This window comes from Globicephala melas, chromosome 13, assembly GCF_963455315.2.
Source record: "Globicephala melas chromosome 13, mGloMel1.2, whole genome shotgun sequence".
Taxonomy (NCBI): Eukaryota; Metazoa; Chordata; class Mammalia; order Artiodactyla; family Delphinidae; genus Globicephala; species Globicephala melas.
Genome location: NC_083326.1, coordinates 64,138,661 through 64,165,934, shown reverse-complemented (window position 1 = coordinate 64,165,934; position 27,274 = coordinate 64,138,661). Strand labels below are relative to the sequence as shown.

The following is a 27,274-nucleotide window of genomic DNA, read 5'->3' as shown; positions in this document are numbered from 1 at the left end:
GGGAGGATCCCACGTGCCGCAGAGTGGCTGGGCCCATGAGCCATGGCTGCTGAGCCTGCGCGTCCGGAGCCTGTGCTCCGAAATGGGAGAGGCCACAACAGTGAGAGGCCTGCGTACCACAAAAAAAAAAAAAAAAAAAGTGGCGAGAGCGGACATCCTTGTCTTCTTCCTGATATTAGTGGAAATGCTTTCAGTTTTTCACCATTGAGTATGATGCTTGCTGTGGGTTTGTCATATATGGCCTTTATTATGTTGAGGTAGGTTCCTTCCATGCCCATTTTCTGGAGAGTTTTTATCATAAGTAGGTATTGAATTTTGTCAAAAGTTTTTTCTGCATCTATTGAGATGATCATATGGTTTTTATTCCTTAATTGTTAATGTGGCGTATCACATTGATTGATTTGCATATGTTGAAGAATCCTTGCATCCCTGGGATAAATCCAGTTGATCGTGGTGTATGATCCTTTTAATGTGCTTTTGGATTCTGTTTGCTAGTATTTTGTTCAGGATTTTTGCATCTATGTTCATCAGTGATATTGGTCTATAATTTTCTTTTTTTGTGGTATCTTTTTCTGGTTTTGATATCAGGGTGATGGTGGCTTCATAGCATGAATTTGGGAGTGTTTCTCTCTCTGCAATTTTTTGGAAGAATTTGAGAAGTATCAGTGTTAGCTCTTCTCTAAATGTTTGGTATAATTCGCCTGTGATGCCATCTGGTCCTGGACTTTTGTTTATTGGAAGATTTTTAATTACAGTTTCAATTTCATTACTTGTGATAGGTCTGTTTATATTTTTTAATTCTTCCTGGTTCAGTCTTGGAAAATTGTACCTTTCCAAGAATTCATCCCTTTCTTCGTGGTTGTCCATTTTATTGGCACACAGTTGTTTGTAGTAGTCTCTTATAATCCTTTGTATTTCTGCAGTGTCAGTTGTGATTTCTCCTTTTTCATTTCTAATTGTATTGATTTGCGTCCTCGCCCTTTTTTTCTTGATGAGTCTGGCTAAGTGTTTATCAATTTTGTTTATCTTCTCAAAGAACCAGCTTTTAGTTTTATTGATCTTTGCTATTGTTTTCTTCGTTTCTATTTCATTTACTTCTGCTCTGATCTTTATGATTTCTTTCCTTCTGCTAACTTTGGGGGTTTTCTTTGTTCTTCTTTCTCTAGTTGTTTTAAGTGTAGGGTTAGATTGTTTATTTGAAATTTTTCTTGTTTCTTGAGGTGAGATTGAATTGCTATAAACTTACCTATTAGAAATGCTTTTGCTGCATCCCATAGTCATCATATGGGTCATATGGGTCATCATGTTTTCATTGTCATTTTTTTCTATGTATTTTTTAAGTTCTTCTTTGATTTCTTCAGTGATCTCTTGGTTATTTAGTAGCACACTGTTTAGCCTTCATTTGTTTGTGTTCTTTACGGGTTTTTTTCCTGTAATTGATTTCCAGTCTCATAGCATTGTGGTCAGAAAAGAAGCTTGATACGATTTCAGTTTTCTTAAGTTTTCCAAGGCTTGATTTGTGACCCAAGATGTGATCTATCCTGGAGAATGTTCCGTGAGCACTTGAAGAAAGTGTATTCTGCCATTTTGGGGTGGAATGTTCTACAAATATCCATTAGATCTATCTGGTCTATAGAGTCATTTAAAGCTTGTGTTTCCTTATTTATTTTCTGTTTGGATGATCTGTTCATTGGTGTAAGTGGGGTGTTAAAGTCCCCTACTATTATTGTGTTACTGTCGATTTCTCTTTTCATGGTTGTTAGCATTTGCCTTATGTATTGAGGTGTTCCTATGTTGCGTGCATAAACATTTATAATTGTTATATCTTCTTCTTGGATTGATCCTTTGATCATTATGTAGTGTCCCTCATCTCTCTTAACAGTCTTTATTTTAAAGTCTATTTTATCTGATATGAGTATTGCTACTCCAGCTTTCTTTTGGTTTCCATTTGCATGTAATATCTTTTTCCATCCCTTCACTTTCAGTCTGTATGTGTCCCTAGGTCTGAAGTGGGTCTCTTGTAGACAGCATATATATGGGTCTTGTTTTTGTATCCATTCAGCCAGTCTGTGTCTTTCGGCTGGGGCATTTAATCCATTTACATTCAAGGTTATTATCAATATGTATGTTCCTATTACCATTTTCTTTATTGTTTTGGGTTTGTTTTTGTGGGTCTTCTTCTCTTGTGTTTCCTGCTTAGAGAAGTTCCTTTAGCATTTGTTGTAAAGCTGGTTTGCTGGTGCTGAACTCTCTTAGCTTTCGTTTGTCTGAAAAGCTTTTGATTTCTTCATCGAATGTGAATGGGATCCTTGCTGGGTAGAGTAATCTTGGTTGTAGATTTTTCTCTTTCATCACTTTAAGTATATCCTGCCACTCCCTTCTGGCCTGCAGAGTTTCCACTGAAAAATCAGCTGATAACCTTATGGGGATTCCTTTGTATGTTAATTTTTGTTTTTCCCTTGCTGCTTTTAATATTTTTTCTTTGAATTTAATTTTTGTTAGTTTGATTAATATGTGTCTTGGTGTGTTTTTCCTAGGGTTCATCCTGTATAGGACTCTCTGTGCTTCCTAGACTTGGGTGACTATTTCCTTTCCCATGTTTGGGAAGTTTTCAACTATAATCTCTTCAAATATTTTTTCAGACCCTTTCTTTTTCTCTTCTTCTTCTGGGACCCCTATAATTCGCATGTTGGTGCATTTAGTGTTATACCAGAGGTCTCTGAGATTGTCTTCAATTCTTTTCATTCTCTTTTCTTTATTCTGCTCCTCGGCAGTCATTTCCACCATTTTGTTTTCCAGCTCACTTATTTGTTCTTCTGCCTCAGTTATTCTGTTATTGATTCCTTCTAGTGTATTTTTCAGTTCAGTTATTGTGTTGTTCATCTCTGTTTGTTTGTTCTTTAGTTCTTCTAGATCTTTGTTATTTCTTGTATTTTCTCAGTCTGTGCTTCCATTCTATTTCCGAGATTCTGGATCATCTTTACTATCATTACTCTGAATTCTTTTTCAGGTAGATTGCCTATTTCCTCTTCATTTATTTGGTCTTGTAGGTTTTTACCTTGCTCCTTCATCTGTGACATATTTTTTTGCCATATCTTTTTTTTTTTTTTTATGAGTGATATTGTGTTCCTGCTTTACTGGTTGTTTGGCCTGATGCTTCCAACACTGGAGTTTGTAGGCTATTGGGTAGAGCTGGGTCTTGGTGCTGAGAGGAGGACCTCCATGAGACCTTACTCCAATTAATAGTCCCTGGGGTCCGAGGTTCTCTGTTAGTCCAGTGGTTTGGACTTGGGGCTCCCACCACAGGAGCTTTGGCCTGACCCCAGGCTCGGGAACCAAGATCCCGAAAGCCGCGTGGGGTGGCAACAAAACAAAACAAAACAAAGTAAAAAATAAAATAAGACTAGGAAACTAACAGATATGTTAAAAAGAACGTAAAAATAAAAATAGAGGTGAATCAACAACTGGAAGTTACATCAGTACCACAATAGTAAAAAAGAGGAGGAGGGAAAAGGAAAAAAAAAAAAGAAAGGGGGGGCGGAAAGGCCTTGGCTGTGGAGGGCGGGGCCTAAGCAAGGGCGAGGTTTGGGCGGTTGGCAGAGCCAATGCTCAGGACCCACAGGGCTGGAAAAGGCCCTGGGAGCTGTGGGGGGTGGGGCTTAGGCTCAAGGAACAGAAGGGTCCCAGGCGTGCCCCCCAACCCTGGTCTCAGAGGGCAGAGGACCTCACCTGGGAGCCCAGCAGGCTTCCTGGACTCCAGTGGGAGGGACAAACGCCCTCCTCTACTCTCCTGCTCCTCTGGTCTGGGGTCTGGGAAGGCCCCTCCTGCCTGTCTCTCCTGATCTCCCTGGCCTCAGGGGTGCTGATCCTGCCTGGCCTTCACTTCTCCTCCCCCCTCAGCCCCCCTACGTCCTACTGGTTCACTCTGGGGTTCTTCCCGTCTCCTTGGGCGTCAGAGTCCCCCACCAGCAGCTGGCAGTTGCCCTAGTTGTGGGGAGACACTAACTCCGCATCTTCCCACACTGCCATCTTGACTCTGCCTTCCCTTTATTTCTGATAAAATAATTTGTCTCTCTGTTCTTTTGGGTGTGGAATCCGTGTCCTCCCTCCCCCACCCCCTGCATCATCAGGGAGCCTGAGATATTGGCAGACAGCAAACCTGGGGGCTGGTTGATCAGGCCCCAGGGACAGCCCCACCAGGCCCCTGCTGCCCCAGGGCATGGGCCTGGATTCTGCCACTGCTCTGCCCCAGGCCCATGACACCCCATAGAATAACACCCACTGACATCCTCAGAAGGAAATGGACAGTTGGGTTGGAAATGGGAAACGATGGAGAACAACCCAGTCCAGGGGAGGGTGAGACTTAAGGGAATAACATTAATAAATTTACACCCATAAAATTGACCACAAAGATGAAATAGACAAATTCCTTGGAAATCAGTTTCCCAAAAGAAACAGAAGAATACATAGTAAATCTAAAATGTCCTATATCTGCTAAAGAAACAGAATGTCTGGGACTTTCCTGGTGCCACAGTGGTTAAGAATTTGCCTGCCAATACAGGGGACATGGGTTCCAGCCCTGGTCTGGGAAGATCCCATATGCTGCAGCACAACTAAGCTCATGGGCCACAACTACTGAGCCTGGGCTCTAGAGCCTGCTAGCCACAACTACTGAGCCCGTGTACCACAACTACTGAAGCCTGAGCACGTAAAGCCTGTGCTCCACAACAAGAGAAGTCACCGCAATGAGAAGCCCATGCATCACAACAAAGATTAGCCCCCGCCGGCCGCAACTAGGGAAAGCACGCATGCAGCAACGAAGACTCAATGCAGCCAAAAATAAGTAAGTAAATAAATAAACGAAAAATATTTTTTAAAAAAAGAAACAGAATCTCTAAATTTTTCAGTTTTCCCCCCAAGAAAGCCCCATGTCTAGATGGCTTCCCTATGAATTTCCCTAAGCATTTAAAGCCCTAGCACTAGCCCTACTGAGGCCCCACTGCTAGAGGTGAGCAGCCCGGCTCACCTGCTCCCCCCAGTGAAGAGGGGAGGTCCTCTCTGTGCAGATCAGCTCCTCTCCTTAGCGCCGGGCGCAGCCTCCCTGCGTTCTGTCAAGATGGCCCCGCGAAGGGTGGCCTGGGCAGGCAATGGAAGGCAGCGCTGGGCCCCTGGGGCACTGAGCACCGGGAGGCAGGAGCTGGTGCCCCTGTGCAACGGCCTCCGCATCTCTCAGGGACGTGCCCACAGCGCCCCCTTATGCTTACGAAAAGGTATTACAGGCACTGCCTGCTGACTCCAGCCCTCCCTGACCCTGAATACACACACACACATACACACACACACACACACACACACACACACACACACACACACGGCAAATTCAACCCTTAACAGCAGCGTTTAGGAGAGAGTACCTGTTAGAATGTTCCTTGTCGGAGGGATAAACTAGGAGTTTGGGATTAACACATATACACTACTATATATAAAATAGATAAATGACAAGGACCTACTGCATAGCACAGGGGACTATATTCAGTATCTTGTAATAACCTAAAATGGAAAAGAATCTGAAAACGAATATATATAGGTCCAGCCAAACTGACTTCCAAGTATAAAAGTCACAGTGGTTTATGGTATATCAATATGCCATAGTTAGCCACGAAGGCAGACATGCACGTGGAGCTGACATAAGATCTGAGCACAAGAAACAGGAAGATGCCTTCTGGGATTCAGCTGCCTAGTTTTGAAACTTGACTCTGTCATTTACACCTGTGTGACCTGTTTCCTCATAAAATCAAGATAATAACAATATCTAGTCCCTAATGTTGCAATGAGAATCAAATGCGTTAAAAATAGAGATGTGCCTAGAACAGAGTAAGCATGGGGTGGTGTTGACTTTTTTTTTTTTTTTTGACCGCGCTGTGATCCTAGTTCCCCCACCAGAGATCAAACCTGCGCTGCCCACATTGGAAGCACAGAGTCTTAACTACTGGACTGCCAGGGAAGTCCTGGTGTAGACTATTAACAGAACTATGAAGATCATGGTCCAGCCTGTGCCAAATCAGAGAGAAGGGAGAGCCAGGAGCTCTCAGCCATATCATCCACCAAACCCAGTACCCATGCATAAGTAAGGAGGGTCTAAGGGTCCCTCTGACTCTGAGTCATTTGTCCACGTAAAGGTCACCCGGACAGCCTGACGGCAGCTCCCTGGGAGGTCTGTGGGGAAGACTCAGCTGCAGGGCTGCCCAGGCACAAAGCACAGGCCAGCTGCAGTTTCTCAGCGCTGATGGAGACCCTCAGGCTTCCAGAGCCGACCACTCAGCCGACCACTCGGCCCTAGCACGTGGGGGCCACACAGCCCCCTGTGGGTCCAGGCCTCAAGTCCTTCCCCCTGCTCTGCAGAATGAACCCCTGCACTGGGTTAAATGATGGAGCTCTGGTTTTGCCTCTCTGCCAGCTGGTGGCACCCGGGATCCAACATTAGCCCTGGACTCCTTAAGTGGGGGCTGTGTGGAGACAGACTGTAAGGTGGCAGGGTGGGGGCCAGGAGAGAGATGGATCAGGATGATGGCAGCCAAGGCAGGGATGATTGATAGGATCTCAAATATATTTTGAACATAGTGATAGATAACGGGTGAGAAAAAGAGAGGAATCCAGGATGCCTGCAGGCACTGGGCTTGAGCAACCAGGACGATGGAGTTGCCATTTTGGAGATGGAGAACCTGCCAAGGAATGGGTTTGCACCAGGAGTTCTTTTTTGAAAGTGAAATCTCACTGTGACTCAACTTTTTGGCATTTCTTAATCTTAATTTGACTGTAGAATTTTTCTTTTTCCAGACTATAAGGGCTAGTCTTCCAATAAAGGCAAGTTGGGGGAAATGTCTAAGGTAGCAAAGGAATTGTGTGCACGGTATTATTTAAAAGATATTAAAATAAAGCCACAAAAATTATTTTAAACCTTCCATAAACCTATTGCTGTAACACAAAAAATTACTTTTATTTTCCAATTCATCTTCCAGATATGTTTTACATAGTTCATTCACTCATTCCACAAATGTTTATAGCATTGAAAGAAGCCTGCTATACACGCATCTGTAGTTTTTAGTTTTTAGTTTAGTTATTAGCAGTATATACGTTTTCATGCTTAACATCCAGTTTTCATCTTTGTAGGTAATTATTATTGCCTCCCCGCGGCGAGGAAGAACGGGGTGGAGGGCTTGGGGACCCCGGCCAGGGTGGGGTTTGGGGACCTCTGCGGACCCAGGCGGGGAGGGCTTGGGTGGGGTTTGGGGACCCGTGTGGACCCCGCGTGCTAGGGCCGACTGGAGGACGTGCCCCGGAACGCGCGAGCCTCGGAACCTGTGGACGCGGGCGTGCGGCGCCGGAGGGCAGAGGGGGACGCCGTCCGCAGACGGACCCGGAAGCAGGTTGCCTCCGGCCGCCGGGAGCAGGAGGCGGAGCGGAACGGAACCCGGGACGCGGGTGAGCGACGAACGGCGAGCAGCGGGCGGAGGGCGGCTCGGGGTATGGGCCGAGCCCCGCCGCTGGGAGCTGGTCCCCGCCGGGCTCTGCATTCTCGGCGCCTCCTACCGGGCCAGTGGGTTCGGGGAGTGACCGGAGGGAGCAGGCGCTGCGGCTGGAGCCCCTCCGCGCCGAGTCCCCCGCAGCCCCCCAAGGCGGGGTCCGCGTCGCAGGCGGGGACAGAGGCCGCGCCGCGTCGGGCAGGGTCGGGGTCCAGGCGTCGCCCGCCGCCCCCCGCCCGGTCCGGTCTGGAGGGCGCCGGGGTGTGTTTCTCTGAGTAGTTGGTGTAGACGCGGGGGGTGGGGTGCGGAGGGCACTTTTGTGGACAAATTAGCTGGAATCCTGGGAAGTATTTTCTCACAGTGGCCTCGTCTTCCTTCTTTGTCGCTCAGCCTGTGAGAACAGGACGTGAGAAAGTCACCCCAACGCGGGCTTAGTGGCCAGCGAGCCATAGAGTCCCTAGAGACTTGCCAAAGATCACTGACACTAGTCTGTATTGTTCTGAACCTCAGTCTACTCATAGTTTAAAAAGTTACAGCATAGGCTTCGTAGGGTTGCTAGAAAGATTAAACAAAGTAGCGTTTACAGCTGTAGCGTGCCTGCAAGGGAGGAGCTTAAGAAAGGGTTCTTTCCCTGACTCCATAGGTGTTTGCTAAAGTCACTAAGGTGGGAAATCCTAGGCCTGTAAATGCCGTGCGGACCACTGCTAGGCCTCCACTCCCAAGCTGAATCCACCTGTGCATAAGACACTGACATGGAAGGACTTTATCCACTGTGTCTCCCAAGGACACATACCATTGTGGTATTGCTGGTGAGTTGACAGGCTAACCTCTACTCTCCTTGACTTTCAGCCCTCTTAATTACAGCCCTAATTTGGGGTGTTTGCTGTCAACATCCTCTTAGCACTTGCTAATCTCCCTTTTTGAAATAAGGGGACAAACTTCAGGCTCGGAGCTTTGGCAGGCAACAAGATCAAACTTGACAGACCATGTAGGTTACTGGAAAGAATCTAGTTCTGGTTATTGATTATAGGCTTTCAGCTCCTAAGAGGCTATGAAATTTCCCTTTTTTATATATTTAAGCTTTTTCTTCAAGGCAGAAACTTAAGTGAATAATAATGTTGGTAAGGCAGAGGTATTAAGATGATGTATAAATGAAGTTTGCAAGCCACTGCTCTCAGCTTCTGTTCTCATTGGCTTCCATTTTGAAATTGGAGATGTGCCTTAATGGAAAAATAGGGAGGCCCCAAGATTATCACAGGCAGTTAATTAGTTAAGACTGCCAAAATCTTTTAAAAGGTGGAACCTGGTGCAGTTCAAAAAGAAAAAAGAAAAAAAAAAAAGTACCTGGCTGGAAGTAAGGAAGCATGAGTTTCAGCCCCAACTTGGTAAATTTCCCAGCTTACCTTTGGCAAATCGCTTTCTCTGGGTCTTAGTTCTCTCTTGTGATGGTTGTACTGGATCATCACCAAGACTCCTTCCCCCAGGATTCCATGATTCCATGATTCCATATCCTTAAAGAAAGTGATTTTTTCCCCCTAATAAAGCAGTGGTACTCAGGAGGTTACAAAGTACTCATGCAGTAGTGGAGTATAAACTGTTAAACCAGAAGCCCTGTTTCTTTAGAGCCAGAGCTGCTGGAGACAGGCCACATATCAACTGTGGAATAGCAACTACACAGTGACAGGTGGACAGGTGCTCTGAAATTGGGACTGATGCTGATGTGACTTTTGTGACTGTCCAGTTGTATCCCTTGTCCTGGATAAATGAGGTAATCCCTTTGAAGATGCTAGGGCAAAATGTTTGTCTCTAAAGGGATCTTTACAGAAGAATACGTTAATTATTTACTGGAAGAGTATTTAGGATCCTTAGGTATGAAGGGGAGTAGTGAAGATGTAAAACTTCCAGAAACACCATGGAAAAAAGAACACTGAGGGGCTTCCCTGGTGGCGCAGTGGTTAGGAATCCATCTCCAATGCAGGGGATACCGGTTCGAGCCCTGGTCCGGGAAGTTCCCACATGCCGCGAAGCAACTAAGCCCAAGCGCCGCAACTACTGAGCCTGCGCTGTAGAGCCCGCGAGCCACAACTGCTGAAGCCCACGCACCTAGAGTCCATGCTCCATGACAGAAGCCACCGCAGTGAGAAGCCCACGCACCGCAACAAAGAGAAGCCCCCGCTCACTGCAACTAGAGAGAGCCTGCACGCAGCAACGAAGACCCAATGCAGCCAAAAATAAATTTTTTTAAAAAAAGAAGAAAGAACATTGGATAGGTGAAATGTTTGCAATACTCTTACAGATTTAAAGTCAGTTTTTCAATTTTAGACATCAAAGAAAGTATTTTTATTATTCACTTTGCAGTTAAAATTGCTCTTTTATTTATTCAGTCAGTATTTGCTCATCGTCTGTTACTTGTCATTAGAGTAACAGCCCTGTCCTCTTGGAGTTTACGTACGTTCTAGGAACTGTGAGACGAAAAAATAAATACGTAGCTGGAGAGGCTCTCGGGTATAGTGGTCGGTGCTGTAGGGAAGCAAAGCAGGGCTGCCGCCCCCCCCCCCCAGGATGCTCACAGAGGCTGGACAGGATGAGGGCTGTGCATGTGTGTTTAAGTCCTGCCGCTTGATCTCTGGTCTTCCCGACCCTACAATTCCTGACGTGGGGCAGCACAGCACCTCCACCGAGGGCACTGGCAGGACAATTACACCATAATTGCTGGCTGCTCTTGTGACGCAGAAGTGAGAAAACCTAAGGGAACGTTTTAGGATAAGTCCTTCCTACTTTGGAAGGGATGAGAAACTCCCTTTGCTGCCAGTTTCCCCTTCTGGCCTCTGGCTTCTGTGGGTGAAGGAAGGGGAGTCCCTGGGCCGCCTTGAAACTCTGCCCCCGGACACTGCACAGCTCATGCCTGCCCTGTGCCACCCCTGCTCTGCCCCTCATGGCACAGGGCGACACACTGAGCGTGCAGTGGGTGCTCTGTAAATCATGTGGGATCCCTGAGCTCGTCCCTGGATGTGGGGCTGCTATGGCCACACGCTCGTAGTTTTGAGAGATGTCGTCAAGTCGCTCCGGTCAAATTCCACCAGCCACATCCGGGTCTGCCTGCCCCCCAGCCCCATCACCTGCGACCCTTGCTGGTGACATAAGTACAGGCCTGTTCTAGCTGTACTTTGCTTGGGGGAATGTTTTGGACATCAGGTCATACCGTAAAGGGCTAATTTCCTCATTATCTAAACGACTCCTAAAATAAGACAGCAACCCTCTTGGAAAAAATGGGTACAACTATGAATAAACAGCTCACAGAAAAGGATCCATCCTGTCTTTCCCTAAAAGAGGGAGAATCCTTTAAACAAGAGTTAGTGCCTGAGCCGGGCCTTTGACAGTAGAGCTGCCTTCCCCAGGATCTGTGGAACATTCCAGGCAAACAGATGTATTTTTTTCTTTAGAGGACAATGTCCAATTTAACCGGCCAGACCCTGGCCTGCAAGGTGAGAGGTGGGGCAGGGCAAGTGGGGAGGCAGGGCAAGTGGGGAGGTAGGTCAGGGCCTTTTGCGAAGGGTCTCTCGAGCTCTGCTGGGGGCTGGATCTCCTGGCCAGTGGGTCTCAGCCCAGTCGGGAGTCAGGAGGACATGGGTGCCCAGCCTGGGCATCTGCATTGGGTAAAGTGCCCAGGGCACCCTCATGCTCAGCCCAGGTGAGGATGCCGTCTCAGCCCTGGGGGTACACGATGGCTCCACGGGAGGGGGGCCAGGCCCAAAGGCCCCGAGGGCTTCCTAGCGTGGATCTGGGGACAAAATAAGCCTGGGGTCATGGGGCCACCTCATCTTTTCAAGCAAAGCCGTGGTCCCGATCCGGTTCAGTTGCCCTAGGCAGTTGTCTGTCAGGTGCCTTCAGGTTTCCCTGAGTTTCTTTTTCTTGCCTTGGGTTTGTTTTGTTCTTTAAAGTGAGAGGTTCCACTGGAAGCATCGTTGTTTTCTGCATGTCTTTTCTCTAGGAGTTGGCATGGCAGCAGCGTGACGCTGCCCTAGGTCAGTGTGTGAGCTGTTTCACTGCCATTTCCCTGAGAGCAGAGTGAGGCAGGGTGCTGGCAGCCTGAGACAAGATGAAGACGGTGCTCATGGTGGCTGAGAAGCCGTCCTTGGCCCAGTCCATCGCCAGAATCCTCTCTCGAGGTAGGAGGGCAGCCCCGGCGCGCTCAACGGCTTTGATCTGTGAGCGTGGGCGTTCCTGCTCTGCAGGTCAATCCTTTCTTCTTCCTAAGCAACCCCAGCTCCCTGGAGTCAAGTCTGTTCAGGACAGCAGGTGTGGATGAAGCCCTCGGTCACTTAGTCACTTAGTCCCTGTGGGGTGCGATTACTGCCATGCTGAGCGTGAGCCGGGGCTCCCACAAGGTGCAGGCGCAGCTGGCAGCACATGGCAGGCAGACCACTGGACGAGTGCTGTGCCAGGCAGGGTGGTCGGTCACGAGCAGCAGAAACAAGCCCTGCTAACTTGAGCAGAAAGAGTCCACTGGAAGGACCCCACCCGGCCTAGTCTGCTGAGGCCATGCCGTGGGCATCAGCACCACCGCCCTGTGGACGCCCCGCTGCAGCTGCACCCACGCCCCTCACGCCACTTGATGGTGCCATGAGGCTGAGCCGTGCCCCTGAGACCGCAGGGCACTGGGAAAGAGAACACCTGCCCTTGCCTCACCCTAGCCCCTGGGTGGTTAGTGGGTGCTGGGGACCCAGAGATGGCAGGCGTCCACCTTGACCTCCCCTCAGTCCAGCGGCTGAAGGAAGAGGAGACCCCAGGGCAGCAGGCTGAGAAGTCATCTGAAGGGGAGGGGAGACCCCAGAAGTGCCCGGTCCCCAGAGGCCGAGAAAGTTCAGGGAAAGGGCCATTGTTTGGGAGTGGAGAGGTCACCCTGAAGTTCGATAGTTAGGGGGTCTTTGGGGAACCTCTGAGTAGGGTTTAAAAGGGGCAGAAATCAGATTCAGGAGTGAATACAGAAATGCAGAGAACGACCCAAGAGTGTCTGCTCTTGAGCGTCCAGAGGGGGCGCTCTCGGCCCCCACACACACCCAGCTCTGCGTGTTTCCCCTGAGAGCCGCTAGATCTCTCAGCACCCGGTGACTGCTGCTGCCTGAGGAATGTTGTCACTGACCACTGTGGGGAGGGGACCCCGGCCCTCCAAGAGGCAGCGTCAGGGCCCCAGGTCCCCGCATGGCTGTGCTTCTCCTGCAGGGAGCATGTCCTCACGCAAAGGGCTGAACGGGACATGCTCAGTGCACGAGTACACCGGGACCTTCACTGGCCAGCTGGTCCGCTTCAAGATGACGTCCGTCTGTGGTCATGTGATGACCCTGGACTTCCTGGGTGAGCCCCTGCCCCCCTGCCCACCTTCCATTGTACTGAGGAGCCCTGCCTGGTGCTGCCCAGGGTCCAGTTGGAGCCCAGGGCAGGCTCCGGGCAGAGAGGTTTGTCCAGAACCCATGAGTCCTGAGGCCAGCAGACTGGAGAGCTGACCTGGGGTCCCTGTCCCAGTGGTGCCCCTTGGTCACTGTGTGCCCTGCACCTTCCTGTGCAGAGTGGAGGCAGTGGTCCCCACCTGAGCAGGGGCCTGGCCCGTGTAGGCATTCCACAGAGGGCTGCTGCCCCTCCAAGTATGACCTTTGTCCCACAGTCAGTCAGTGGTGATTGGAAGGCCAGCATCAGTGACCCAGTGGGGCTGGCTGGCAGGGTCGCAGTTGATGTGGGTCCGACCTAGGCTCTGACCCTCGCTGCACCGGAGCTGGGCCTCCGTGCACTTCTGCTTCTCGTGTGTGAAGGATCTGAGATCAGTGCCATCACCTCCCAGGACTGTTTGAGGCCCCAGTGGGGCGGGAGGTGCAGCACTGAGCGCGGGCCGCTCACAGCAGAGCCTTGGCAGTTCTTGCTCCCCTTGCAGCAGGGCATTCGGACCCTGAAGTCAGGGAGCTGGGGCTTGAACTTGGCTGTCTGACCAGCAAGGCCTAGAAGGAAGCCTACCGGCTGGGCGTGTGAGGCCGAACGCCAAGTAGAGAAGTGTGGGGGATGTGCCAGATGGGGGGCCTGAGGACACTGAGGCCCCCCGGGATCCGCTGAGCGCCTATCGGGGGCCGGCCAAGTGCTGGGCGGGGAGAGGGTACAGAAACCTGCTGGGGGAGGAGACAGGGCATGAGTGGCAGTGAGACCACCAGGAGCGGTGCCCCCAGCCACAGAGAACATCCGGGAGCAGCTCCCACGCGCGGCTCAAGTGTGTTGTCGGCTCACATCTCAGGCGAAGGGAGGCCCTGCTCTGGGCAAAGGGTTCTCCGAGCCTCCCCCTCCCCACCCTCCTCCTGGGGTCCAAGTCCCAGGAAGCGTGAAGTGTGATTCGGACATCCAATGCCTGTGTTTGTAGGAAAGTACAACAAGTGGGACAAGGTGGACCCCGCCGAGCTGTTCAGCCAGGCCCCAACGGAGAAGAAGGAGGCCAACCCCAAGCTGAACATGGTGAAGTTCCTGCAGGTGCGTCCTGAGCGTGAGGGAGCACCCTCAGCCCGCCCCCCCCAGGTGCCCTTAGGCCCACTCCTCCCCCACAGTCAGCCTGGGCTCCCCGGCACCCGGGGCAACATCCTGCTTTTAAAATAGTTTGGTGGTGGTGATTTCCTAATTTTAAAACAAATGCATACATGTGATGAAAATTAGAAAATACAAGTAAGTAAAAAAAAAAATTAATTATAATCTCACTATCCAAGACAACTACTGTTAATACTTAGTTATTTCATTTTAGCTTTTTTTTAAATGCAGTTTTGGAGGTTAAGATCACGTGGCATTTATAACTTTTTTGTCCAAAAAACAGCAGTTCTGAAGTAAATTCTTTGCTGAGAGGCTAAGCCAGCCTGACTGTAGCCAACTCCTTGGCTCAGCCTGGGCCCTGCCCCGGGCTCCAGGGCTCAGGGTGATCGGGGGCCGGGCTCTGCTCCGCCAGCCGGGCAGGGGCACCATTGGCAGGCACTGGGGGCCGAGGCAGGTGTGATTCCCCATGTGCTGTGCTCAGGTGGAGGGCAAAGGCTGTGACTACATCGTACTGTGGCTGGACTGCGACAAGGAGGGAGAGAACATCTGCTTCGAGGTGAGGGGGCTGGGGGTCCATACATCGGCCTTCCCGCTGCTGTCATGCCACTCCTGGCACTGATGCTGCCAGGGGAACCATGGCACTGGCTTAAATTCTGGTGATTCTGTAGATATTTTAAGATGCATGGGCTCTGCCCAGGGGAGGGAGTGTCCCTTTGCCTGAAGGGCACATTGTGAGGAAGCCGCGGCAGGATTTCCTAGATGGAGGACTGCCTGGAGGAGAGGGTGGGTTCTGAGCATCGCACCCTCCCAGCGCCATGCAGGGACCTTCAGCCAGTGCTGCTTGACACCCTTTCACATACCTCCTTCTCCCCCCGCCCCCCAAGCTGTGCCCTCCCGCCTCCCGTCTCCGCCAGCCCCCAGGCGCCCCCCCTCAGACTGGAAGCAGGTGGCAGCTCCCAGGCCTGCCTCCCGCAGGAGCCCCTCAGGCTGGAACACCCCAGCTCTCACCTGGGACCTGGCACCTCAGGAAACTGTTCCCAGACACCCCTCTCCCGACGCCTCCCCTGCAGGGCTGCTTCTCCCCAGGGACCTTTGCGTCTGGGATGGAGAATGTTGGCAGCTCACAGGCTTTCTCCCCTCAGAAACGGAGCCACTCCCTCCCCATAAGGAAGCTGCATGGCCAGGCTCCAGCGGCGACTCCCCTCCCGCTGCACGGCCTTCACTAACTCTTAGTGAGTCTGGGCTCCAGGCCCCCCAGGTCCCCCACCCTGCTCTAGTCCTGAGATGCACCGGCCCCCACCCCTATCCACTGCGTTTTCGTCTTCTTTTCCCTTCTCTGTCTTTCCTCCAGTCTCTGGAAAGTCTCCCAAATCCCCTCGGCCCTCCCAGCACTCCCTCCTCTAGAAGGTGGGAAAGTGGGTGGATCGGGGTGGACTTGGAGGCTGGGGTCCCTTGTGTCCCCTGCAGTAGTGCCTCCTAGTTTGGGTGTGGAAACCACTGTAGGAAGAGAGGGGGTGGCAGTAGGAAGGGGGTTTGAACACAGCAGTGGACAGAAGGAAAGGAAGCGCATGGCAGGAGGCCCGTGGAGACTGAGGCTCCAGGAGGAGGGGGCAGTGGAGGGGGCCTGGCACCCAGGTGAGGTGAGGTGTGGGCGTTACAGCCGGCCGCCTCCCCAGGTCCTGGATGCGGTGCTGCCTGTCATGAATCAGGCCCACAGTGGCGAGAAGACAGTGTTCCGGGCCCGGTTCAGCTCCATCACAGACACAGACATCTGCACTGCCATGGTCCGCCTGGGTGAGCCCGACCACAACGAGGCACTCTCAGTGGATGCGCGGCAGGAGCTGGACCTGCGCATTGGCTGCGCCTTCACCAGGTGCTGCCCGCCCCCTGGCCAGGCCACTGCCTCGCCTGGCTCCCGACCTCCCCACAGGCCTGGTCGGCGACAGGAGATTGTCAGCATTTTTAAATCCCCAAGAAAACTGTCTCTTTAGCTGACGCAGACCACAGAGGTCCCCTCTCGACAAGCAGGGTGGGCAGGTCTTGAGGGGGTGGAGGGGCACGGAATAAAATAGGGCTTCCGGCCAGGGTGAACAGAGCCTCTGCTCTTCCCTTTCCACCTTTTGAGCAGGGAGCAGTTGCCTTGGTCTCCTCCCATACCCGCCAGCCAGCCTCCTGCCCGACTCCCACGGGCAGCTAACGATGGTATTTGAGTGAATGTGTGACCAAAATGTCCTCCTCTCCCCCCAACCCCCTTTATAGGTTTCAGACTAAATACTTCCAGGGGAAATACGGCAACCTAGACAGTTCGCTCATCTCCTTCGGGCCATGCCAGACCCCCACGCTGGGCTTCTGCGTGGAGAGACATGATAAAATCCAGTCCTTCAAACCGGAGACCTACTGGGTGCTGCAGGCCAAGGTTCACTTCCTTTTCCTGTTCATGCTGGGTCTTTCCGGGTTTGGGTATGGATTCTGAGAGCCTCCATCATCATTGTCATAGTCCCCAGGCCAAGGGCACAGCTGTGGGTGGCTGTCCCACCAGGAAGTGGTTGCGGGTGCCCAGGGAAGGGCCCCCAGCCTTCGTGGAGGCCGCAGGACAAGGCCAGGCCTGGACGCTCTGGCAGCTCAGGGTGAGGTCACCCGCCAGGCCCACAGTTGGGGTGGTCAGGTCCAAGGACTGGACTGAGGGCCACGAGCTGCTGACTTCCGAGCTTCTAAGAAGTCTTGGAACTCCTGCTCCAAGTAAAAAGGAAGGTTTTTGTAAGATTTAGAGCATAATACAGAGCTGCTTCAGTCAACACAGGGCTGGGGTCTCCTAGGTGGGGCCACATCTAGGGCCAGCGGGGCTTAGGGGATGAGAGGTGGGGGCCCCGGCGCTCCCTAAGGACACCTCAGCCTCGGCTTGGGGCTCCCCTCGTGAGGCCGTCTGGCTGATCTCAGCAAGGAGGCCTCGTGTCAGAGCAGCCTCCACTTGGGGAGGGGCTGGGCCTCAACCTGCACACCTGCGACTGTGCACCTGAACAGGTACAGCCGAGAGACTTCAGAGGCAGGGCCCAGGCGAGGACCAGCTCTGTCTGCCCCGATTCTCCCTGCTGGCACTGGCTCACCTGGATGCTTTCTCTCCCGGGCTCTCCTGTTCCCCTCCTGCAGGTGGATGCCGATAAGGACCGATCCCTCCTTTTGGACTGGGACCGAGTGCGTGTGTTCGACCGGGAGATCGCACAGATGTTCCTGAACATGACCAAGCTGGAGAAGGAGGCCCAGGTGGGCTGCTCCACCCACATGAGTCCCATCTGCCTTGGGGGGGGCCTCAGAAGACTCTGCTGACCTAGGCTTATATCTTTCTCTGCCTTTCTGGAACACAGACACTTTTTAGACAGAAGAATGGTTACTCACGACACGCTCGCACTAAGAAACTCCTTCCCAGGCCGTAGCTGCCGTGCACCACGTGCCTGCTCTGAGCCCTCCATGTGCCCTGTGGGCATTACCTCCTTTGGGAGGATTCCACCCATATGTCCCTTTTCTGTGACACCTCAGGCTAGCAACTAGAGGCCCCTACGCACATCAAGAACCCGCCCAGGTCCCACAGCCAGCACGGGCGTCTCTGGGTCATCAGCTTTCGTGGCCTTCATGTGCTACGTTTCTTACTTAGGTTTTCACGAATTGGAAAGCATGGGCTGAGTGGCTGTTAGGAAGAGGTTGATGCCACCTGGCAACTGGCTGGCCGCATGGGTGGGGGCATGTCTGCGGCTGTGGCAGCTTATGCCTTGCAGTCATGACGGCCCCCGTGGTCACTGAGGCTCACCTGGCCTCCTTCAGCCGCCTTCTCTCGTCCTTCCTGAACCTTCCTGGGCATCCCCTTGCTGAGGGCAGTTGACTCAGGCCCCAGAGCTTCACCTAAAGCTGCCCCGTGCTTCTGCCCGCAGTGGCCACCCCGTCTGAGTGCCCCCTCCCCCTGTCCGTGATCCAAGCTGCCCCTGCTGCACAGACACCACTTGGCCTCAGTGTTAGCCCCACATCTGTCCGGAATTCAGGGGGCACGGCCCTGGCCAGGTCCACGTGAGGTTGGCAGGGGCGAGGGGTGGCGGTTGAGAGGTTTGGATTGTTTTTGCCACAAAGTGGTCACTCTTCTGACAGTTGCTCAGCCCAGAGGCTGACGGTGGTTACTCACCACCGTTTTCCTTAAAGTGCATGGTATTCACCAAGTTCCAAAGTGGTTACCTACTTTTAGAAGTTAGGAGATTTCACATAAAAAATCCCAATTTTCAGCTTCTCCTCTCAAATTGGCAGGTGTAGCAACACTAGTGGGTGTAGTGAGGGGTAAGCAGCTGCCCCGGCGACAAGCCCTCACCCCACGGCCCCCGGGCCCCCCGCCAGCCCCGCAGCCTGGCAGACGCTGGCTCCTGTTGGGTTTCAAACATGCAGCCCTTTCTCCTGACTCTTCCCCCTTTTCTCCAGGTTTTCTGTTTCCCTGGAAAAGAATTTTCTTTCATTTTTCCTTCCTGGGCCTGAACAAATGTTCATTCAAGTCCTGAGTCCGCTGTGAAGAGAACTGGAGAAGCTGGGAGGGTAAAAGAGTCTAGACCCTTGGCCACATGTCCTGAGTCTGTCATGGCGTCTCCCTGCACCCATGCATGAATCTATTCTGTCCCCCAGGTGGAGGCCATGAGCAGGAAGGAGAAGGCCAAGCAGAGGCCATTGGCCTTGAACACCGTGGAGATGCTGCGTGTGGCCAGCTCTTCCCTGGGTGAGTGTGGACGTTGCCTCAAAGCCCCCAGGAGACTTCTTGAGGCAGGCACATGGCGTCTTGACAGTAGCGATTGTGATGATGGCTGCTACCTGAGGGGGACAGCTGCAGTGGCGTCCCTGGTGCAGGGAGAGGCCAGGTGTGGGCGGGGCACTCGACAGGTGTGACAGCTGTGACATGGCCCTGAGCCTCGTTTCTACCATAGCGAGAAGGTTGTGCTAGAAGGTTGGTCTGGAGCTGGCAGCCTCCAGGCATTGGTGGCCCCTCTGCAGCCTCAGGAAACCGTGGGCACCATCCTCTCAGGGCAGAACCTCCAGGGATGCTCGAGGGGCAGCGATGACATGGAGTGACCGCTCGCTGAGGCCAGCTTCTGCAGGTTGGGGAGGAGCAGGAGCATGAACCCCATCAGTGCCCTGCAGCGCTGTGAGCGCAGATGCGCCTGGGGGCTCAGGACGGAGGGCGCATGTGGACCATAGGGCGTGGGTGTGACCCCAGGCTGAGTAGGACACAGGCGCTCTGAAGGCCACGTTCAGCAGTATGGCTGCCAGCGTCTCGAGGATGACCCCTGGTGTCCCTGCCCTGGTGGGGGAGCTTGGCCTTGGATCAGGCCGTGTGGCCCCCACCTCCCAGGAGCCTGGGCACCTGGCCCAGGGGTGCCTGCTCTCCTGGCGTCCGGGCTGCTGAGCCTGCATGTCCGGCAGGGATGGGCCCACAGCACGCCATGCAGACCGCAGAGCGCCTCTACACGCAGGGCTACATCAGCTACCCGCGCACCGAGACCACCCACTACCCCGAGAGCTTCGACCTGAAGGGGCCTCTGCGGCAACAGGCCAACCACCCCTACTGGGCTGACACGGTGAGGCCAGGACCCCACGGGCCAGGCCAGGATGGGCAGCCACTCCTCCCATGTGGGTTGGCAGCCTTGCTCAGCTCATGCCTTGCTCCGGGCTTTCCTCTCAGGTGAAGCGGCTGTTAGCGGAAGGTATCAACCGCCCACGGAAAGGCCACGACGCTGGCGACCATCCCCCCATTACCCCCATGAAGTCTGCCACGGAGGCTGAATTAGGTATGGGGGCTCCCCTCAGAAGTTTGCGCATGCGCAAACACACGCATGCACGTGCGTGCGCTTCAAGCTTCCCAGGAGGGCCGGGTGAGGAGCTTTGGCTACATGGCACCTTTGGACGGGGTCAGGCCCCATCAGCAGTGTGGGCCCCCACTGGCCCCGGCTGCAGTGAAGGGGCCACCTGAAGGTTGTGCTCTGTCGCCATGGATGGGACAGGAGTGAAGTGGTGGCAGCAGGTGTGTGATGTGCGGGCAGGTGCTGGAGCAGGCCAGGCAGGAGACCACAGATGGAGTGGGATGAGACCGGGGCAGGGTGACAGGCTCAGCCATGGGGTGTCCTTACTTCCCACCCTCGAGGCCCTGCTGGTGGCCTGCGTGCTGGGAGAAGGCAGGAGAGGGAGACAGGAGCCCCTGTGCACAGCCCCAGTCTGAAGCGATGGTGGCAGGTCACTTATGGGGTAGGTTGGGCCCTGAAGCGCAGTCCCACCCAGAAGCAGAGCCTGAAAGAGCCACCGAGGCCTGGAGATGCTTGCAGTCCTTCTTGTGTGTCCCCTCCCCCTTCGAGGGCTTAGAGCAAGCCAGCCCTGGCGCCCACACCCTGCTGCTGGAGCACGAGTGCTGGGGCTGCTTGGAGCCAGAGCCCAGCACTGAGCAGCCGCGCCTTTTGCAGGCGGCGAGGCCTGGCGGCTGTACGAGTACATCACCAGGCACTTCATCGCCACAGTCAGCCATGACTGCAAGTACCTGCAGAGCACCATCTCCTTCCGGATCGGGCCTGAGCGCTTCACTTGCACAGGCAAGACCGTCATCTCCCCAGGTAGGTGGAGCCAGGCAGGCGCCTCTCCCACCTCCGCGGACATGGCCACCGGCCCTGAGTGTTGGCGCCCGGTCTCCACAGGTTTCACAGAGATCATGCCTTGGCAGAGTGTGCCCCTGGAGGAGAACCTGCCCACCTGCCAGAGGGGCGACACCTTCGCCGTGGCTGAGGTCAAGATGCTGGAGAAGCAGACGAGCCCCCCTGACTACCTGACGGAGGCTGAGCTCATCACGCTCATGGAGAAGCACGGCATCGGTGGGTCCGGGCCCAGGGCTCCCATCCCAGGGCTGGGGCCCAGTGTGGCCAGCTGAGCCTGCAGGGTGGCCGCGGGCAGGCCCTCGCCAGGGCCTCCACCTCAGGACCTGGCCTTGCCTATAAAGGCCAACACGCACCCTTACAGGCACTAACTACCACCCCCAGAACTGAGTGTTGGCCCAGGTTGCCAGTGACTCACCCACAGGGAGGACACAAAACTCAGAACAAATTCACAAGGCGACAGGAAAGCCAAGTTCCCACGGCACTCCTTCCCTGCAAGGAGAGTGGACATGCCCCACCCGGGGAGCTTTGAGCTCAAAAGTGGGGTCGCTGATGCACATGTCTCACGGGCGAGGGTCTCTCCCAGTCCCCAGGCCCAGGGCTGTGACCTGAGGCCTCACACCCCGGGGGATGGCCTTGTGCCAGTGCCACCTCCCCAGGTGGTGCTTGCTCCGAGAGGCTCTGCCTGTTCCCTGATGGGCTGCCCAGCTCACCGGGCCCCTCACAGTTGACAGGCTTTGGAGGGCTGTAGGACAACCAGGCCACGGTATCTGGACTCTGTTCCATCACTAACAGTCCCGCGGGTGCCTTGCCAGGGAGCCTCTTACCTGTGCCCGGGGTCCTGGTGACAGTGGTGGCCTTACCAGGAGAGCTGGGCTGCTGCTTCCAGGGGCCTGGGTGCCTGCAGTGGGTCCTGGTGGTCCTCAGCCTGCTGCGGGTGTGGGCGCCGCTCACCCAGCACCCTCTGCGCCTTCTTGTTGACGGGACGTCCGTGGCTTCTCGTGGCCACACACTAGACAGTGTCACGGACCTCCCGACAGCAGTTAAGGGCGGCCCTGTTGACCAGGGGCCTCGGGGCTGTGGCCCGAGTGCAGGAGGTGCCGCGGGAGTGTACGGTGCAGCACTGCAGAGCCACATGGGGCTCAGAGCCTGGCCCACCTCATCCCGCCAGCCATGGACCTCGGGGAGCAGTACAGGCAGCATCTGGCAGTGCCAGACAACCTAGATGTCTTTGGGGCAGGTGCACCCTGCAACTGGGAGCCTGCCCTGGGGACTGATCACGAGGGACCGGGAGCCAGCAAGTGGGCAAACCTGGGCAGGTTTTGGAGGGACAATTTGTCAGGGAGGCTCCTCTGCATTTGGGGGGCTGGGGCCTTGGTTCTGGAAAGGTGTGGGTGCCACAAGGTCAAGACAGGGAGAGGCCAAGGAGGGCACGTTTCCAGATGTGAGGGGCAGACCGAGCTCTGTGACTTTGGCGGAGTTCCTTAGTCTCTCTGAGCTGGGAACATCGACGCTGGGTTCACAGGACAGCTCAGAAAAGGCCTGTGGTGTGGTGCCCAGGGGCAGGGCTGAGAACCGGGGGCCACAAGGCAGGCGGGGGTGAAGGGGGAGCCAAGTCTGACAGGGCCCTGCTGTGTCTCAGGGACGGATGCCAGCATCCCCGTACACATCAACAACATCTGCCAGCGTAACTACGTGGTCGTGGAGAGTGGGCGCCGACTCAAGCCCACCAACCTTGGTATTGTACTGGTGCACGGCTATTACAAGATTGGTGAGTCCAGCTGCCAGGCGCCTCCCCTCACAGACCCGGCCCTGCAGTGAGCCCGCAACTCCCACCACAAGGAGGCCGCTCCGGCCACTCCTAGGACCTGCCGTAGCAGGGCTGATGGACACATGGGTGTGTGTCAGGGTCCAAAAGGGGGACGTGGGCTCTTCCCTGCAGACTGGGCCCTGGGGTCCTTGCTGCAGTGCCGTCTGTCTGTCCTGAGGAGTCCTGAGGGGCCCATGGGAGATGGAGTACAGACCCCACCCAAGCAGCTTCATCCTGTCACGCTGTCCTGGAGATGGGGTGTCCTGGCCACTCCACACGGGATGCCGGGGGAGATCACAGGTGGAGGCAGCCCTGGCCCCGTGGCATGAGGGCTCACAGTGCGTCCCCTACTCCGCAGATGCGGAGCTAGTGCTCCCCACCATTCGCAGTGCAGTAGAGAAGCAGCTGAACCTGATCGCCCAGGGTAAAGCCGACTACCGCCAGGTCCTGGGCCACACCCTGGACGTCTTCAAGAGGAAGTTCCACTACTTCGTGGACTCCATTGCGGGTGAGGCCCGCCTCTCCCCTGCTCGCCGGCCAGAGGACCCTGGTCAGGGCTGCCGCCTCCAGCAGCGATACCAGCTCCCAGATCCAGGCTCTGGGCTCCAGGCCATTGTCGGGATTACAGAGCGAGTGCAGTGACAGCACATGCAGCACACTCGGCTCGTGTGACAAACAGGGCTGCCGCTTGCCGCTCAGTTACTGACGCAAAGACCCCCACCCTCAGGGGTGGCCGTATTTACCCTCAGACTCTTAGCCCCGTGCGGTAGCTCCCTCAAGCCTGCCCGGTATACCGGCTGTCGTGGAGGTGGGCACCCCGGGGTCGGGGTGTGAGTCCCGCCCTGCTCACTTTCAGGCATGGATGAGCTGATGGAGGTGTCCTTCTCGCCCCTGGCGGCCACCGGCAAGCCCCTTTCCCGCTGTGGGAAGTGCCACCGGTTCATGAAGTACATCCAGGTAGGGGGGGAGGGGCCGGGACACACGGGGCAGGTGTGCACAGATGGGCGGTCTTGCCACCCCGCGGGCCTTGCTCCAGCTGCTTTCACATGGAGTGACGTGGGGGGCCTGGGCAGCTTTGCCAACAAACCCCCACCGCTGCCCCCAGCAGCACGTAAGCCATTAGGCCACTGAAACACGCACTGTCCATGTTCTCTTGACAACATGTTCCTTGCTGTCACGGATACTTCCTGTGCAGGGATTTTAGCACCTTTGTGTACGTGTGGAGCAAGTGTTCTGAGATTCAGTGACCAGGGATCCTCGCCTGAGAGGTCCTGGTGATCCTCCATGCTATGTGCTACCTACACGTTATGCGTTAGCATCACGCACTGTGTTACGTTATAGGTGTTACACGTTATGTTTTACATGTTCCGTATCCTATGTCTCAGGGAGAATGAGGGTGGGCAGGAGGGTCAGCAGCCCCAGCAAACCTGTGACCACCCCCCCTGACTTTGCCACAGGCCAAGCCAAGCCGCCTGCACTGCTCCCACTGCGATGAGACCTACACCCTCCCCCAGAATGGCACCATCAAGCTCTACAAGGAGCTCCGGTGCCCGCTGGACGACTTCGAGCTGGTTCTGTGGTCATCAGGCTCGCGGGGCAAGAGCTACCCGCTGTGCCCATATTGCTCCAACCACCCACCCTTCCGAGACATGAAGAAAGGTGAGCTGTTCCCTCCCTAGACAGCTCGCCTGTCCCCCGGGCACCTGTGGTCCCTCCTTAGCACCAGCCCTGCTCATGCCATGCTGGACTCTGAGGGGACCCCGCGCCTACCATTCCTGAGCTCCCTGCACAGGGCCCCAAGGACCCAGGTGTGCTCGGGCACTGCTCAGGGCCCAGCCGGCCAGTCTGCCGCTCTCTGCCTAGTCGCGATTGGATGGTTGACCGTAGTCAGATCACTTGTGATCTGGGCAGTGGGCATGCTCCTGGGCTGGGGGGAGTGAGAGGATGCAGTGGGAGGAGGCTGCCCCCAGCAAGGGGTAAGCCCTCAGTCACCACCTTTCTCAGGGAGACCCATCCCTGCCCTCCAGCAGCTTACAGGGCAGCAGATGGCCCCACCTGGGCCACGGGGAGCAAAGTAAAGCGGGGATGGACTTGGCTGGAGGCCGTCCGGAAGCTGTCTGGAAACCTCAGAGTAGGGGGACGTCAAAGGTCAAGGAGGTCTCAGAGAAGTAGAGCCCAGGACCAGCATGCACAGGGCGAGAGGAGCGCAATCTGCTGGGATGAGGGTTGGGGTGGAGGTCCCGAGGGTGGGTGGGCGGGCAGGTGGGTGTGCATAATGGTACCCCCCCGCACTCCCCCCCCCAGGCACAGGCTGCAACGAGTGCACACACCCCACCTGCCAGCACTCGCTGAGCATGCTGGGCATTGGCCAGTGCGTGGAGTGCGAGAGCGGTGTGCTGGTGCTCGACCCCACCTCAGGCCCCAAGTGGCGGGTGGCCTGCAACAGGTGCAATGTGGTGGCGCACTGCTTCGAGAATGCCCACCGCGTGCGTGTGTCTGCCGACACCTGCGGCACCTGCGAGGCTGCACTGCTGGACGTCGACTTCAACAAGGCCAGGTCCCCACTGCCGGGTGACGGCACGCAGCACACGGGCTGCGTCTTCTGCGACCCTGTCTTCCAGGAGCTGGTGGAGCTGAAGCACGCAGCCTCCTGCCACCCCATGCACCGCGGGCCTGGGAGGAGGCAGGGCCGGGGCCGGGGCCGGGGCCGGAGGCCAGCGGGGAAGCCAGGCACCAGGAGACCCAAGGACAAGATGTCGGCCCTGGCCGCCTACTTCGTGTGACGGCCCTGCCCAGGCTCTGCATGGCGTCCTCTGGGTTACAGAAATCATTAAACACATTGTCTTCTCCAGAACGAGCAGCTCGCGGGACCTTGCCTGCTGTCAGAGGGTTGTGCCCGTCCCTCATTGGCCCTCCGGCCCCGTCCGCTCGCCTCTCCCTCGTCCTGCACACGCCCCCTTAGTGTCCGCTCTGCCCGCGTCCTGCAGGGAGGCCACCACACACGGAACGGGGAGCAGACCCAGTCCGAGGCTCCTGTCACGTTCTAGTGCATGTGAGACACGGCACAGTAACTGTGTGCATGCCTTGGGGGTAGCCCAGGCGCCTGGAAGGCAGGAAGCCACCAGCTGCCTGCCACCAGCTGTCCTAGGTGGGAGGAGGCGGCTGGGAGAAGCCTCCCTGGATGTTGGCCCTCACTCCCACCCACTGCCCCGGGCCAGACCCCTGCTCCCCACTTGGCGTCTGGGAGCGGGTCTGAGCGTGGGGCCTGCACCCTTAGGGCCCATTCCCATTTCAGTTCTCAAACACCCGTCCTTTCAGACAGAGGCAGGCAGCAGTTTACATGAGGGAATCGCCCACGTGCCAGGTGGAGAAAGTACCCCACAAGCCACACCGCCCTGCGGGCCGCCTGCCACCTGCCCCCTTCCCAAGCCTGCTCTACCCGAGGGGCACTTACGTCAGGCCTCCACACATTGGGATTTCACCCTCTGCCCAGGCTCCACTGCAAGAAGAGGCTCCATGAAACACCTCTCGGATCTTGTGCAAGGGGCAGTCAGAACCATGCTGCCCACACACGGACCACTACCTCAGTTGTAGATTCACCCTAGAGGCTGGAACTCAGGGGCCGGGTGGGCTGGGTGTTGTGGGGAGGCTCCTTTCCCAAGGGCAGGAGCGGAGCTGGGAGCTGAGGCAGAATGGAATGTAGCGGGGAGGGATTGACGGAAGCCACAGGGCACGAGTCGGCTCACCGGCTCACCGGCATGTCCTTGGCCCAGCACCCGCCAATAGGAGGCAAGCTCCTGGCCAAGCGGCAGTGTCTCGCTTCCCCGTCATCTCCCAGCACCAGCCTTGAATGGAATCAGTGCTCCGAGGAGTCTAGTGTGGGCCCTGCTGAGGAAGCCCATGGGTATGTCAGCATTCATGGGCTTTGCAATGTGGAGTCCTGTCCCAGGACTGCCTCACCCACACTGTGGTTCTCAGACTTCACCCTTTACTCATTCTGATGCAAGTGGTCCTCGGCACACTGAGAAACACTGAGGCGGGGTCGCACAGCAGCACTAGGAGATAGGTTGGTTGCTATTGTCCCCGTCTTTCTGGTAAAGAAACGGCACAGGGCATCTAAGGAACATGTTCAAGGTCACAGGTCCCAAGAAGTAGCCGCGGGCCTTGCTGGGGTCACCATGGTGATGGACAGGTTATAGGGTCTAGGAAGGTGTGAGGAGGAGAATGGGATGAGCAGCACCCGCTCCACCCTGCTTCCTCTGCCCAGGCACCCCCTACCTTCCACACCCACCCCCTCCCCAGACGGTGTCCTTTCATATCTGCCAGCTGCTTGTTCTCCAGACCCTCCTGTTAGTGAACCTTAGTTCCTGGGATGGACAAAAGCCATGTGTGGGCCTGGAGGTCAGGTGGGCAGGGCCCCAGTGGGGCTTCTGAGAGCTCTTCCTCCATAAAAAGTTTAAATTATGCTTTACAATTGCATTGATATAAAGATGAATATATTAATATTATATACTAAGCCATTTTCTTTGACCTAAAAGTTCATTTATCTTTTCTGGCGTTAAAACATTTTCTGGGAATTCCCTAGCGGTCCAGTGGTTAGGACTCTGTGCCTCCACTGCAGGGGGCATGGGTTTGATCCCTGATTGGGGAACTAAGATCTCACAAGCCGCGTGGTGCAGCCAAAAAATATTTTTTTTTCCCCTGGGCTTCTAAGGTGGCAGAAA

The 27,274-nt window shown here is 55.1% G+C and overlaps 1 protein-coding gene across 6 annotated transcripts; it reads left to right on the top strand.

The window, feature by feature from the left end:
* Window positions 1–7,406: 7,406 nt before the first annotated feature.
* On the top strand, window positions 7,407–27,012 carry TOP3B (DNA topoisomerase III beta). Of its 6 annotated transcripts, XM_070047016.1 has the most exons (20): window positions 7,410–7,482; window positions 8,167–8,332; window positions 9,502–9,793; window positions 11,515–11,692; window positions 12,747–12,878; window positions 13,924–14,030; window positions 14,563–14,637; window positions 15,758–15,954; window positions 16,341–16,497; window positions 17,229–17,342; window positions 18,735–18,825; window positions 19,527–19,681; window positions 19,786–19,891; window positions 20,558–20,704; window positions 20,786–20,959; window positions 22,383–22,511; window positions 22,909–23,058; window positions 23,407–23,507; window positions 24,008–24,209; window positions 24,855–27,011. In XM_070047016.1, exons 4-20 carry the CDS (start codon window positions 11,623–11,625, stop codon window positions 25,331–25,333), a joined length of 2,586 nt encoding a protein of 861 aa, XP_069903117.1. In that variant the 5' UTR covers window positions 7,410–7,482; window positions 8,167–8,332; window positions 9,502–9,793; window positions 11,515–11,622; the 3' UTR covers window positions 25,334–27,011. The 6 variants fall into 6 exon arrangements, with proteins under 6 accessions (XP_030692140.1, XP_069903117.1, XP_030692139.1 ...); XM_030836279.3 differs by lacking the exon at window positions 9,502–9,793; XM_070047015.1 differs by lacking the exons at window positions 7,410–7,482; window positions 9,502–9,793 and adding an exon at window positions 7,745–7,784.
* Window positions 27,013–27,274: the final 262 nt, after the last annotated feature.